The following is a 14,318-nucleotide window of genomic DNA, read 5'->3' as shown; positions in this document are numbered from 1 at the left end:
ACATATCTTGATATTCAATCACATTAAACTTTATTAATAATAATAAATCAATGATATTTCACATGGTTCATAGGTTTTTAATAAGTACGTAAACATCGAGGGCATTTTAATAAACTGCAGAGTCTTTCCCAAGCGGGCCTGGCGTAGCGAAGCTTTTCAATTACATTAATTTATTTAAAAACTTTCTTCCTTTGTTTCAGATGCCCCAGTGTCCGCATTGCTAAAGTTACTGCCACATTTTATAGTGAAAAGTGCGAAACTAGTGTAGTTTGAGTGTAGAAATAAAAGAAGTGGAGTGTTGTGAAACTAAATAGTCTCTAAGATCAACCAGAATTACTCTATTAATTAATAAGAAAATATTAAGATATAGTTGAAAAAATAAAATACAAATCGTGTTTTAAATAGAAATGCAGTTTTGACGCGGGTGCAGTATTAATTTGCGTGCGTTTTCCCCGACGTCACAACGAGAACAACATCAAAACAACGATGGCTAGGCCTGAAGTTGTGCGATGAGGCGGGGGACGAAGAGGAGGGGATGGACGAGAGTGGCGCCGCCAAGCGGCCCTCTGTGCTAACCATAGACCGGGCCGCATTCCTTCTTCTGAGGGTTAAAAGAGCTTTCAAGAAGAAAAGGCAGCAGAGGAAAGAAAAACAGTGAGTATTTTTTTTCAAAACAATATTATAACAATATTATATATAATACTAGCTGTTGCCCGCGACTTCGTCTGCGTTTGATTTTGTTTTTAAAGTATTCAGTATCGCTAAGCCTTAAATGATTATAGTAGTATATATATATATATATATATATATATATAACATGTGACTGTCAATTAATTATAGACAAATAATTTGCAATAAAATAACTAATTGCGACTATAATTAAAGATCTAAGCTATCCTATCTCTTAAGTTAGACCAGACTGCTCACGGTGTGCCAATTAAAATCAAAATCGCTTAAATAGTTTAGGAGTCCATCGCGGACAAACATTGTGACAGGAGATTTATATATATTAAGATATTCAGTAGCCCATAGATGACACTTATGAAATTATGATGCCTTACATTACGTAAAAAATGTGTACATGTTAGTGAGATTATAACATGTACATGGCATTTGGAGAATATACGTCTGCTTTCTTGTCCGTGCACAAGACGAAACCTTAAAATCAAGATGGCGACTAATATGTTTCATTCAGACGGGTAACCGTTACTGGGCCTTAGCTGAAATAGCTGACAAAATATAAATTCTTAAACTTGAGACCTTGAACTTGAAGAAACAACCCAAAATTCTGTTAAAAACAATTTTTTTTTTTTATTGACTTTGTCTACTACTAATACTAGCACAGTTTTAACTTACTAGCTGCCCGCAACTTCGTTTGTTATAAATTCCGCATAAACAGTTAGTTTACCTCTAGTAAAAATGATCGTATCTTCGTCACCAAAATTCAATTTATTTCTACGCAAAACATCGGTTTATCCGTGCATTGAAATTAAATAATTTAAAATTATTAAATCCGGGAACATGATGTTCCAGGATAAAAAGTTTTTTCAAGGTCAGCTGCAGTGGTCGATCCGAACATAGATATATAACATACGTATAAATAATCAAATAAACTTCGAGTACACAATTTCGCAGTATAACATTTATATGGATTATTTTCCTTTTTTAAACAGGTTTAACTGGTATTTAATGGCTAAAACGATCTTCAGTATGTGCTATAGCTATAATACAGCACTAATAGGAGCTCCTAGATAACTATATATAACGATATAATAGATAACGATAGCTCCTCTTTCATCTGCTGTGATCGGTTATCTAATAATATTCTATATATAAGTCATGATCCTTGGACGTAAAGCAGCGTTTATTTTTATTAACCATTTAATACACTTAGGGCACCGGCTTAATTCAATTTTCGGCAGCTTTGTTTCTCAACATAATGCTTATAATCTAACTTTATGGAGATGAGAGGCGATTAGATTCACCTCACGTACAAACTTTACGTTATCCTCATTGTTGGACCAAATCGTCTTTGAATAAAATTCCAATTTTTTTGTTCTGTTGCTTGCTTTCTTTTGTTTGTTTTTGGAATATAGTGACACAACATGCTATGTATCTCGAATTTTGTATTTTCCTCGTGTACGATGCCACAGTTGAGTGCTTCGTTTGTTTCAAATGAAGTTGCTTACAGTACAATTGTAATGTTCTTGAATAGATTAATGATAATCATAATTTCAGAAGGTAAAAGCAAATAAAAAAAATTGTAGTTGTGTTTATCTAACAAATCTAGGGTTAAATAAAATATATCCCCGAAAAATAATATTTATTATCATATTCCAATTAAAATTATCGTACGGTATTCAAATGTTTATCAGTAGCCGTTACCTCTACCTTCTTTTTAGTCACAGATTTATTTTTTTCTTGCAAAGTCAAATCTTTTTTCACCGATGAAGGACGAGGTGGCACGAATTTCATTGTCTTGAAATCATTTCTTATTTCTTTGTCTCCGACAATTTGTATAACGTCGTCTTTTTTTACAGGTTTGAGTTTCTCTATATCACTGGGTAACATTCCACGTTTCTTTGGATAGAAAAAGATTTCTACTGCTCTTGGTTTAGCCGAGACAGTTGGAAAAATCGTATTTTGTTTGAAGGTATTAAGCAAAAAAGGTAGAAATGGATTAGAATTAGATAGTTGTGGTTTTTGTATCATTTGACTTTGCTTGGGAACAAACTCCAATAGAACATCTTCTTGCTCGTGTTCATGAGAGTCACAACATAATGGAGAAGAGTTGTGTTCCTTGAATGAGAATAAATCGTTACCAGATAGAATTTTGTTTAGCAGGTCAGACGGATGGTTTACGGAGGTATCCTTGAAGTATCTTAGGCCAGAGCAAGGGCAAGATTCTTCAATTACAGTTTCTAATTTAGGTGAAAGCAAAGAACTAGACACTTGATTCCGTACTTCAGACATTGGCACAAGATCTGAAAGAAAAATAAAATATACGGAACTTATACGGAATAAATGGCTAAAAATTAGTTAAATTGCATAAGTTACAATAAAAGTTATAAACGACAAAAGTAAAAACTAGTTAGAAGAAATAAAACATGTACCTTTTGGATCAACATTTAAATGAAAGGAAATGTCAATTTTTCCAAGATTAACCAGTGAATTGGTAACATGAGGTAAGGTTCTCATATTCAAAGTTTTACCAACATCTCGGGAGATGACTGTGTTCAAGCAGGCAAATAGAGGTAGGCAGATGTATAACCACATGACCTTGAGAAAGTAATTGAAATGCAAAAAAGTAATTAAAATGATCAATAAAGTTAATTTTAATAAAGTGTTTATGTATTATATATTGTATGATTTATCATAATTTAAAAAGTGAGACTCAATTCAATTTTAAAGTTTGTCATCGCCATGTTAAACGAAATTCAGTTTTAAACAAATTAAAAAATAATACACAAAGCTCTTAAATGGAAATTAATGAAAGTTCTCTTCAAATAATTCGAATAAGCTAAAACTTTAATACCGTGCCTTAAAAGTTGAAGAAAAATACGATGAATAGCTAAACACAACCAATAAGAATAAAGATTCGATTGAAATTCAGTTCAAATCAAATTCGGGCCATTTCGCAATATCGATTTGGGCGTTTATTGGATTTCTGTTTTATGGACAGGATTGCGTAATAGCGAATTTCCTTCGAATCTAGAATTTATTTTTGCCGTTACTCGGTAATAAACGCTTTTATAAAATTACTCCTTTATTTCTTATACAAGTTTATTTTAACTCTCATCTTGGTTTATAATAACTGAAAATCCCCTCATCTCATTATACCTAGGAAAATTAAGCTTAATTTGCTATAGTCCGCGAAAAGCAGGAGAATCTGCATGGTGTAATTTATAATTTCTTCAATCCTTATACTCCACACCGAACTAATCTTCGGCAATGTACCCTCTACGCACGTTTCGCTTCGAAACCGGAGCGTCTTCAGGAGATGTTGACTTTACAATTAATAATTGTTATGTTTAATATATCATGGATATCATCTTTACCTAAACTTAAATTTCTTATTATTTTTCGAATTGAAGTTTGTAGGTGCATCATTCAACAATGATAAGACTAGATCAGCCGTGTGTGCCGTGTGGTGACGGCAGATCAGAATCCAATTGTCATTACCCCTCTTCTTCCCGCGGGTATCGTACGGGGCGACTAAGGGAATATAATGGAGAGCGGGCAGCAGCGTCCTCTGTGCGACTACTGCCATCTCCTGCGATCACCAACCCTGCCCAGCGTGATGATTAAGGACAAATCCTCCCATCTTGAGAGGACTTTAGTCCTTTAGTGGACTTTAATAGGCTATTGATGATGATAATGATGATGAAGACTAGATAACAACTTTAATTGATATATTTAGATTTGCTTCAATGACGGCCGATTGACGGCCGATTGGAGCAGTGGGCAGCGACCCTGCTTTCTGAGTCCTAGGCCTGGAACTGGAAAATGTTTGTGTGGTGAACATGATTGTTTTACAGTGTCTGAGCGTTTATCTGGATATTATAAGTATTTATGTGTATTATATTCATTAAAATATTCATCAGCTATCTTATTACCCATAACACAAGCTACGCTTATGGCTTGATGGCGATGTGTGCATTGTCGTAGTATATTTATTTAATTATATATTAGTCTAAGGATTCTAGTATGATTTTTATTAGTTTAACTGTCTAAATTTAATAAAAGTGTGTGTATGTTTCTCTATACAATTCCGACATTTAAATATTTCTGTCATTATTTCCCATTTCCCATTTGACGGCCGACTGGCACAGTTGGCAGCGACCCTGCTTTCTGAGTCCAAGGCCGTGGGTTCGATTCCCACAACTGGAAAATGTTTGTGTGATGAGCATTAAGTGTTTTTCAGTGTCTGGGTGTTTATATGTATTTTCTAAGTATTTATGTATATATAATTCATAAAAATATTCATCAGTCATCTTAGTACCCATAACACAAGCTACGCTTACTTTGGGGGCTAGATGGCGATGTGTGTATTGTCGTAGTATATTTATTTATTTTTATTTATTTATTTCACATTAATTTTATCTCACATGGGATGATTAACAATATAAGCTATAATATATCACAAACTAATCGCAAGATAATTGATGTTAGAATCGATATAGGGCAACAATGCACCGAGCTTAATTTGTGATCGTATATTAATAATTAGATTATGGATTGTACTGTCAATCTTACGTAAATTGTACAATACAGTATGTCCTGCGTAATTTAATAATTTATCATCATCTTTATTTACATGATCGTTTTCAGCACTTCATGGGATTTTATATTCAGATAAAGATAAATTTTTGTTCCGCTACCAATACTTTTAAAGACATACAAAGCTTTTATAAAAAAAATATGCAGAGTTTTTATAAAAAAAATAACATCAGTTGTTTTTAATTTTAAAGCCGCATCGCGGTTTAGTATGGCAACATAAAAAAAAATTATTTAGGTTCTGATGCAGTCTCAAATGGCAGCGGGCTAACCTATTAAAGAAATAACGCAGTTATAATAAAGCCATAAACCTGTAATTGATTTCATTTTTCACGCGACATATTATCGGAACACTTAATCTCAAAGGTGTGTGGAGTCCACCAATCCGCACCGGGCTAGCGTCGTGGACTACGCCCTTAACCTCTTCTCTTTTTTTGGAGCAGTTTATATCTATTTGCTTGTAGACATCCGACGAGCATTGGCGTGCACGTCAAACATGCACAAAAACATTGCCTACCCAAATTTTTTTATACAACTCGTAATGGAGGGGACTTTTTCCATTTTGGGAGGAGGCCGTGCCCTGTAGTGGGCAGGTAATGGATTGATATGATAGTGATGAATGTATATCTAAATATCTATTTGTATGCAGAGAGCCCACGAGCATTGGTGTGCACTTCATACATGCGCGAAAGCACTGCCTACCTAAATTATTTTATATAACTCGTACTGAAGGGGATTTTTTCCATTTTATGCAATGTACCTGCTTTATGCATACCCTAGTCAAAGACCCTGTGCACGCCACTGCCGACGAGGTAGAGAGATGACAACAACCTAGTCGCTGGACCCAAGCGGCACAAAAATACTACGACAATACACACATCGCCATGCAGCCCCTAAGTAAGCGTAGCTTGTGTTATGGGTACTAAGATGACTGATGAATATTTTTATAAATGATATACATATATACTTAGAATGTACATGTAAACATCCAGACACTGAAAAACATTCATGCTCATCACACAAACATTTTCCAGCTGTGGGAATCGAACCCACGGCTTTAGACTCAGAAAGCAGTGTCGCTGCGAACCGCGCCAATCGGCCGTCAACTATCTCTCTATTCTTATTCTCTCGTCTGAATCTATCTATTCTTATAACTACTCACTTTGGTTCGGTTTTCAAGATATTGGATTTACGTAGGCACATAATACGTAACGCATACACCGTTCCGACAGATTATTGCCCTACGTATCAGATCGTTCAACTTTGTCTGCGGAGTCCGTCTGCATGCAATGGAAGTGATGATGCTCTTATCCTCGATAGCTCGTAAATGCGTTACAGCTCGTGTTGCAATCAACAACGAATGAATTTAGAGTACCCATTAATCCCGAATTTAAAGGTGTTTCCACGCGTATGCATATAACGTGACCTGCATTTTTGTAAAGTATATTTAAAAAATATAATCGACTTTATTAGTCAAAGTCAAAGACAAAAATATCTTTATTCAAGTAGGCCCATATGTGGCAGTTTTGATGCGTACTTTACATGAGAATTACACGGTAGTGAGATGATTGCGATAACCATATTCCTAAACTTAAAACTAAAGCTACGAGGGTTCCAAGCGCGTCCTGGTCTAATAAGAAGCCCACAACAAACTTAGCCGGGTTGTTTGTTATGAGAAATTCCCCTCCCATACTATAAAATAATTTGGGTAGGCAGTGCCTTTTTGAATGTATGAATTGCACGCCACTGCGGCCATAACGCGTTGCACTCAATGATACTGGTGGTGTTTCTAGTTTCCATTTGCTCATTATCTGGTATTTTAAATGGTACAAAATTTAATGGCTTCATACGAAACCTATTCATCATAAACGTTCTCCCATCACTTCTTAATAGATACGTCCTGTCATTATTTTTTCCAAAACCTTGCCGTATATTACATAACTCCTTGACCCTTTAGGTGTACACGAATAATTACTAAATAGAAAGGGCGGGCAATGTAACTCGCCCTGTCAGGGTACAATGGTATAGGAAAGTAATAATAAGTGTACTAGGATTAAGTCGAGGAAATCTGCTGGTTTATAAAATGGTATGCCATTTTTTTAACGCACATAGCTCGGAGAACCGATTGATGTCGGGGTCTTAAGGTGCTGGAAATGCGATACCGGTAAACACAGCGTAGGTCGGCTCCCAACGATGTGGACAGCAGGCGAGTCGCTGGGAGCCGTAGGAAGCAAGCGGCCCAGGACCATGGATTGTGGAACTCCCTACAAAAGACATATGTCCAGCAGTGGACCTCAATTGATTGAATTTAAGACGATGGTGACGCCATTATTTTACAAATCCTTACTTTAACTTAACTCTGGCGTTAAAAATTAAGTGTTAAGGTCAGGAAACCTAAAGGCGTTTAACCGTTTAGGCGTTTTAGCTTTTGTAATATATTTTAGTGTTACCCGTGCTGCGGCCATAAATTTCGTTTAAATTGTATTTATTTATAAACGTCGATTTCTGTAGGTCGTTAAACTCTTGATGTGAGCAGTCTTATCGCCATCGGTTGTGAACAGTAAAACGCACGAATGCCACTCACGTATTCGAGATTCGCTATTTTGGTATGTTATTGACAATTCGTTGCTTGCAAATTGGCGATTAGGTTTGCGGTATAACGTAGTGTGTTAGAGTAAACTAACGCGACACGGTAGTTACGCGGATCAGTACTTTAAACTGAGTGCTGTTAAATGAGGTAAAGAAAATATGTAATATGTAAATCTTCACAGCGAAATCAAAGATATGTTATTCTGGATTGTGACTCTAGCTAGTATTTAGTAAACAGATTAACACTATTTAGTTTTTCCGACAAAAAAAAAATTACAAAGTTACCTCTTACGAAAATTTTAAGTAGGATTTTATGTTTTTTACTAATGTATTTATTTTTTGTATTTGCCTTAAAAAGATAAATGATCGTTGTAAGCCGCGACAAGCGGCAATCGCATTTATAATATTAGTATGGATTTTATTCTGACGTTACGGAGTGTCGATAGTAGTGAGCTATCTTCGAAATCTTAACCTTACTGTAGCGATAGCATATTATACAAAATATATTAAAATTTAGTAGGGATACATCAAATCCTACTTAATCCTAATGATTATTTGGATTTGAGTGGGGATAGGGTGGGGATTATCTCAAACAATGACTATGCCTTTTATTTTCGCCTATTTTTCCCCTTCGTTCGTTCAATTAAGTAGAATCCACAAAGTTTACCAGCCCTTGCCAATGTCAATGGTAAATTCGTTTAAAATGCAAATCAAACTCGATTCGGTAAACGTCTTAACAACGTCGAGAATACGAATGTCAACGAGGGGAATAGATTTTCTTGTGATCCCTTTACTTCCCGTTTCCATTTAAAATTCTGTATTGTTGTTTGAGTAATAGCATAAAATAAATACTCAACCAATGTACGACATGTTATATTAGGAAGTAATGGTTGAAGATGAGATCAAAGTTTTTTTTCGCAAAACTTTTTGAGAGTAAACTTTTTGTAGGTTCGATTTAACCATTACGCAGATCCGCACATTTCTAGATAATCTTTAAAAACTCGAGAACTATTCCCGCAGGATTAAAGAATTTAAATTTGTAAAGGTTTAGCAAATTAACCGATCTTGACAAGTCTTCGTCTGAAATTTTGTTTTAATTTTGATTATGGATGACGGAGACGATTGCTTTTCAGCCTGCGAAAACCAACGGTTCTCGTGGGGTAAAAAAATATCCTAGACAAATCCGGATTATATCACGGACAATATTTAATTTTAATAAACACGACAATCTTACGTTAAGTTTTGGAGGGAGTTTCCAATAATGTATACATTATTGGAAAATGGTTCGCACTTCTAGGACTCTGGTCATTGAACTCTCTTGCTAGAATCGTAATTCAAATCCTATTATGACCCATACGGGTAGTGGTTTCGGTTCAACATTACAACCCTGCTAAGTCATATGAATGTAATAATTTCCTTGAGCTTAAGGTAAGGAATTAAGAGAGTGGTGTGAAAGATCTTTCAGAACAAGAACGGTTGAGGAGTTCCGCGGAACTTCAGTCTCAGTCATCGTGACAAGCATGATATGCTTACAATTTGTATACCAAATTCGAATCGGAACCCATGTAATACTTAGTTATTATTGTGTAGTTTAGGTGGCCTTCCGTGGCCTTCACTATCAGCTTAACTTGACCAAACGGTGCTTCTTGAAAAAAATGCACAAATAATTTTAAAAAATCTCATATTTTCAAAATAGGTGCGCCTATAATATTTTAAGAGTGCCCTCGATTTCTCCAAGATCCCTCCAATACACCAGAGGAAAATGGGACTACTTAGGAAGTATACCGTAAAAAAACAAAGAGAATTTTCCAAATCAGTTTATAAATGACAAATTTCTGAGGAAAAACCCATAAAAATAAATACAACCGAATTGAGCACCTCCTCCTTTTTCGCAGTCGGTTAAGAAACGGTTAGGCACTTTGTATCCTTTCCTGATGATCTGATTGATCTATTTATTTGCTACGTTCGTAAAAATACAGTAACACAGTTCTGTGTTTGAAAATTGGTAAGTTGCCAAGACACTAATTACTAAGTTCATTAGATACTTATCTATAGCGTAAACTGGCTTATTATCTATAGCGTTTTATAACTGGTTTTCTCCATAAAAGAGCCATTAAAAGTCACTGTGCTTAATCACCTTAACTTAATAAAAGAAAATGTTATTAAAATTAGAATTCCTACTTTGTATTCAAATGAGGAGGGCGATCTTATGAAATTTTCTGATCTTATCAGAAACTAGCGTTCCTGTTCGTTTCAATTTTGTAAAAAAATCCCCGGGTTAAAAGATATTCCAAACTAGCTTATATTAAGGTTTTTAATTCCCACGAGAACTCTCTTATTTCCCGGGATTAAATGTTCCTATGTTATTGCCTATGTTCTTTTCCATGTCAAAGGCTACATGCATGCCAAATTTCATTAAAATCCGTTCAGCGGTATTTGCGTGATTGAGTAACAAACACCCACACTTTCAAATTTATAATATAAGTAGCTTCTACCTGCGACTTCGTCTGCGTGGACTGCAGAATTGGGTCTAAAGCTTCGCCGCGAAAACAAGGAGAATCTGTAGATTCGCCTGGTTTTCGCGGAGTAAAGCATATTAAGCTTTATTTTCATGGGCTTTTAAAAAAAAATCTGTCATAATATGTTAAATGTGTTTTTGCGTAGATTTTACTGAAAAGTATAGTTTTTGGTAATGGCACGCCGAACAGCACTACTCCGACTGCAACGAAAGCAATTTTGGATCTGAAACGTAGAAACGATCTAGTCGACGAAGCATTTCTGGAACAAAAGGATATTTTATTGGATATGGTAACTATTATTTGCTTTATTCTGTGCACCTACTTTCGATCGCAATATCAAAGTTATGTAATAAATCAACGTAGATGTCAACGCTGTGTTTGTTTAAAGATATGCAGATTGTAAGAGCCCGGAAATATAAGAGCAAGAGCAAGATGCAAGAGTGTTATATATTCCTGTCATACACGTAAAATACATAAAATAAACATATATAGAACCACATTTTCACAGCGCTCCTTATGAATTATAATCTTGAAACATGTGTAAACCTATGTAATCAAAACAAGTCCAATAGTAGTCAAGCAAATGGTAAAACCATCATCGTCTTTATACACTACAACCTTTAATCACTTAGCACACGAAAATAAAAATTTGTTTGCTTAAAAAGAATAATATCTGGATGAAGAAATTTAAATATCGGAATTTTGAGATTTCGTTCAAACGTAAAAACATCTTTGCCAAGCAACAACTTGCCAGTAAAGTCATATCGGTAGCAAAAGAACTCTAATTGTGTTATCATGGCTTCCTTAGGTAAAATAAAACTCTCAAATTATTTGAATTAATGTGATTCCCTGAAAAAATGTTACAGTTGGAAGCTAAGCTAAAAGAGGTACGTGACAAAAAGAAGAAAAAAAGTGATCAGGAAGAAAATGGAACAATTGGGGAGTCCAGTAAATGTGAATTATTGCCGGCCGATGTGGATTTAAAATTGCAGGCTAATGGAATTGTAGCTGTAGGTGAAACAGATGTGCAACTAAAATTTGGAAATTCCGGTGATTTGTTTTAAATAGTTTACTATAAAATAGTAATAGTTATACTTATTGGAGTAACGTGACGGGTTTACGCTCTATGTCTCCCTCTACAAAGAGGAAACGTTAACAGTTCTAACTTTGACATGAAATGGATTTTTGCAATTAAGTGTCCTCTTAAGAAACCAAAGTTCAAAATTTCATCAAAGAGCGCCCGAAATTTAATTATGAAAAGGTTATACCAGAAGAACGATGTAGGTTTTGTCGTTTTGTCTTGTTTGTCTAGTCTGGTACAGGAATCGTTTCTGGATTTAACTAACCAATGCCCTTGTATTATCTCAATGAAAATCACCATCTCAATTCGTCAGTCTCTTACTACGTGATGGAAAGAAAAACCACTGAAATCTTGGCTTTTACCATATTAATAAGCATATTAAGGGTAATAAATTTTATAAAAATGAATTGCTTTACAGGTAGTAGTAACTTGCATTTGAATTCATCTGGAATTTCCAATGTTGGGAAAGCTAACCTTGAATTAGATCTCGGTGATGGTACTGTAAACATACCCGGACTTAGGAATTTATTTTTGGGTGAGCATTAATTTTAAGAGGTGTTAATTCAATCCATCATCGTTGATTGGATTTTCTGCCAACCTTTATACTGTTTTTTTTTTCTCTAGCTGTGTTCCAAAAACGCACATTTTTCATCGCCTTGCGGTAGGTAATAGAGTGTTCATGGTACAGCATATTCAAGCTTTTCAAACTTGTATCTACACCAACCAGCGTTAATAATGAGCCAATGGCGGTGTAACCACAGCTGCTGGTTTTTAAATTAGCTGAGCGTCAATGCATTAACAGCGGTCATATCGAGTCCGACCCTTCCAGAGAGAAAAGTTACAGAGAGATATGCCATCACGAGGCAAGGCAGAGACCTAAACTTGTGGTGCCAGAGCTTGCGCAATATTGTGGATTTTAAAAAAACACTAATGACTTTTGTCCATCATTGGTCTTTCTAACGCAATTTGAGCACGAGCAGGCAAATCAATTTGACCACGCTTGCTAGAGAGATATAGAATCAAATCCTGCAATTTTAATAATACATTTAAAAAACGGCCATTGAGTCCGGGTACTAGATTTTTCAATATATTTATTTACACTTGTTGACTGACTCATCTAGTGACCGATTGGCTGACTCATTTTCTTGGATCAACCAGATTATTCAGTGCTTAAATTCATCTAGCATTATTGTCATTTTTCAACATCGGGAAAGGACTTGTATAGTATTTCATTTAAGTTATATTGTATAATCTAATTTTGTATGTATGATCTTAATCTTATAAGTTATAAGATTTTAATTGCGTAGGTAAATTGTTAATAGTTATAAAAATTATTCTAATAAAAATGTTATTTTTGTAGGTTCAACATTCGTTCGAGGCCCATGTGAAAGCCGTAATGTAACCGAACCTAAAATAGATAATCCACCAGTTTCACCACCCAAAGATACTCTAAACGATGACCAACTTATAACATTCCGTCGAAGTATGGATAGTAATATAGTAAATTCAATACCTTCAATTGAATCACCAATTACAGAACCAATACCCAATAACGCCAGTGCTGCGTAACCAAATGTTGTAAATGTACAAAATGTAATTCCAGCAGTATAAATTTATTATTAAAATTATTATGTGAAAGTATTTTTGTCTTTACCCCCGTATTGCTTGTACATTACAGTGAAGTCTTACAGTGCAGTGCAATACTGAATACTTCTGCTTCTGATTATACACAGTGTATAATCAGAAGCAGACGAAAGTAGGGTTATTAAAAAGCTTAAAAAAGTTACTTTGTGATAATTTATCTTTCTATTGGTAAAACTACTTTTACCAAAAAAGGGACTTTGTAAAACAACTAAAAAGCAAGAAATAAATATTTTCTATAAATAATTACTAAGCATAGATACTTTGTATACAGTTTCCTTTTATACTGTTAACAAGGAAAAAGCCTTGTAATAATCCACATATAACTTCGTACCGACTTAAAAATGTTGTAGAAAATATTTATTTCTACAACAATTTTAAGGGAAGGCTTGTTATTATGGCTATGTTATAATTGCAAACTGCTGGTAAACTTTTACAGAATATTGATTTTCCCGAAGCCAGGGTGTTAATGGTCGAGCAGTTCTCCTGACACTTCACCATCAGTTATTTTATTGGGAAGAGCGAGAGATAAATGGCTTGCCTTCTACTCGTATATACCATAATTGAAGCACAACCCATACAATTGAAATTCTAAATCCCTTTTTCCTATGTGAAAGGCCTTTGCCCAGGCTGGGAATTATAGCGACTAGAACTGATAAGATTCTGCTGAAATATATTATAAATTCATAATAATAGAAATAGCACACAACTCCATGTTACCCTTTTCAGTGGGGTACCTACTTAATCTTATAAGATCTTAGCTTTCCATTCGCCGACGACGTTGGTGTGATTCCAAATTCGCGCCAAAGAGTTTATATTCAATCTTAAATATCCTGATTAAGCTTTGTACCTATAAATTTGTACCTATTTATTTATTTATTTATTGTTTATTTATTGTTATTAGGTAGGTACACAAAACAGGTAATAAATAATAATAGGTAGATCTAAATATAACTAATAACAAGTTCTGGTCTAAACTAAAACCCAAAGTATGTGAACACCACTTGAAATTAAATTGAACAAAAAGTAAAAATAAAATTAGTTGAAATAAAAAAAACAACTTTAAAATTTATGTATATAGGAATTATAAATTATATAACTAAAGTTATGCGGAATAGTGCTTAATAATTTAATTTTTAAAATAATTGTCCTTTTATTATTAATGTCAATATTACGATATTTTAATCTGGTGTTAAAAAGACTGTTTATAG

The 14,318-nt window shown here is 34.5% G+C and overlaps 3 protein-coding genes across 5 annotated transcripts in view; 2 read left to right on the top strand and 1 right to left on the bottom strand.

Moving 5' to 3' along the window:
• The first annotated feature begins 418 nt into the window (after nucleotides 1-418).
• LOC120629624 overlaps nucleotides 419-14,318 on the top strand; it is a 196,258-nt gene continuing 182,358 nt past the window's right edge. For both annotated transcript variants that reach the window (XM_039898614.1, XM_039898612.1), the window contains exon 1: nucleotides 419-654. In XM_039898614.1, the coding sequence (XP_039754548.1) occupies nucleotides 536-654 (119 nt within the window). In that variant the 5' untranslated portion in view covers nucleotides 419-535. The remainder of the gene's footprint in view (nucleotides 655-14,318) is intronic.
• Nucleotides 2,305-3,601, bottom strand: LOC120629625. 2 transcript variants are annotated; one of them, XM_039898617.1, is made up of 3 exons: nucleotides 3,536-3,601; nucleotides 3,114-3,279; nucleotides 2,305-2,984 (listed from the first exon to the last, which is right to left on the bottom strand). In XM_039898617.1, exons 2-3 carry the CDS (start codon nucleotides 3,274-3,276, stop codon nucleotides 2,347-2,349), a joined length of 801 nt encoding a protein of 266 aa, XP_039754551.1. In that variant the 5' UTR covers nucleotides 3,277-3,279; nucleotides 3,536-3,601; the 3' UTR covers nucleotides 2,305-2,346. The 2 variants fall into 2 exon arrangements, with proteins under 2 accessions (XP_039754551.1, XP_039754552.1); XM_039898618.1 differs by having other exon boundaries at nucleotides 3,541-3,590.
• Nucleotides 7,821-13,040, top strand: LOC120629626. Its single transcript, XM_039898619.1, has 5 exons — nucleotides 7,821-7,883; nucleotides 10,531-10,674; nucleotides 11,252-11,435; nucleotides 11,885-12,001; nucleotides 12,827-13,040. The coding sequence occupies exons 1-5, from the start codon at nucleotides 7,851-7,853 to the stop codon at nucleotides 13,033-13,035; spliced, it is 687 nt and encodes a 228-aa protein (XP_039754553.1). The 5' UTR covers nucleotides 7,821-7,850; the 3' UTR covers nucleotides 13,036-13,040.

Source organism: Pararge aegeria, chromosome 14, assembly GCF_905163445.1.
Source record: "Pararge aegeria chromosome 14, ilParAegt1.1, whole genome shotgun sequence".
NCBI classification, from domain to species: Eukaryota; Metazoa; Arthropoda; class Insecta; order Lepidoptera; family Nymphalidae; genus Pararge; species Pararge aegeria.
The sequence above is the reverse complement of the archived record's forward strand: the minus strand, read 5'-3'. Positions and strand labels throughout refer to the sequence as shown.

What these genes read in the sequence shown, in the direction of transcription:
- LOC120629626 (XM_039898619.1), top strand. Translation starts at nt 7,851, where the DNA reads ATGCCACTCACGTATTCGAGATTCGCTATTTTG. An exon ending in ATTCGAGATTCGCTATTTTG is followed by an intron (nt 7,884 to 10,530) that starts GTATGTTATTGA and finishes GTTTTTGCGTAG; the next exon opens with ATTTTACTGAAAAGTATAGT. An exon ending in ACTTAGGAATTTATTTTTGG is followed by an intron (nt 12,002 to 12,826) that starts GTGAGCATTAAT and finishes TTATTTTTGTAG; the next exon opens with GTTCAACATTCGTTCGAGGC.
- LOC120629625 (XM_039898617.1), bottom strand. Translation starts at nt 3,276, where the DNA reads ATGTGGTTATACATCTGCCTACCTCTATTTGCCTGCTTGAACACAGTC. An exon ending in TTTAAATGTTGATCCAAAAG is followed by an intron (nt 2,985 to 3,113) that starts GTACATGTTTTA and finishes TTTTTCTTTCAG; the next exon opens with ATCTTGTGCCAATGTCTGAA.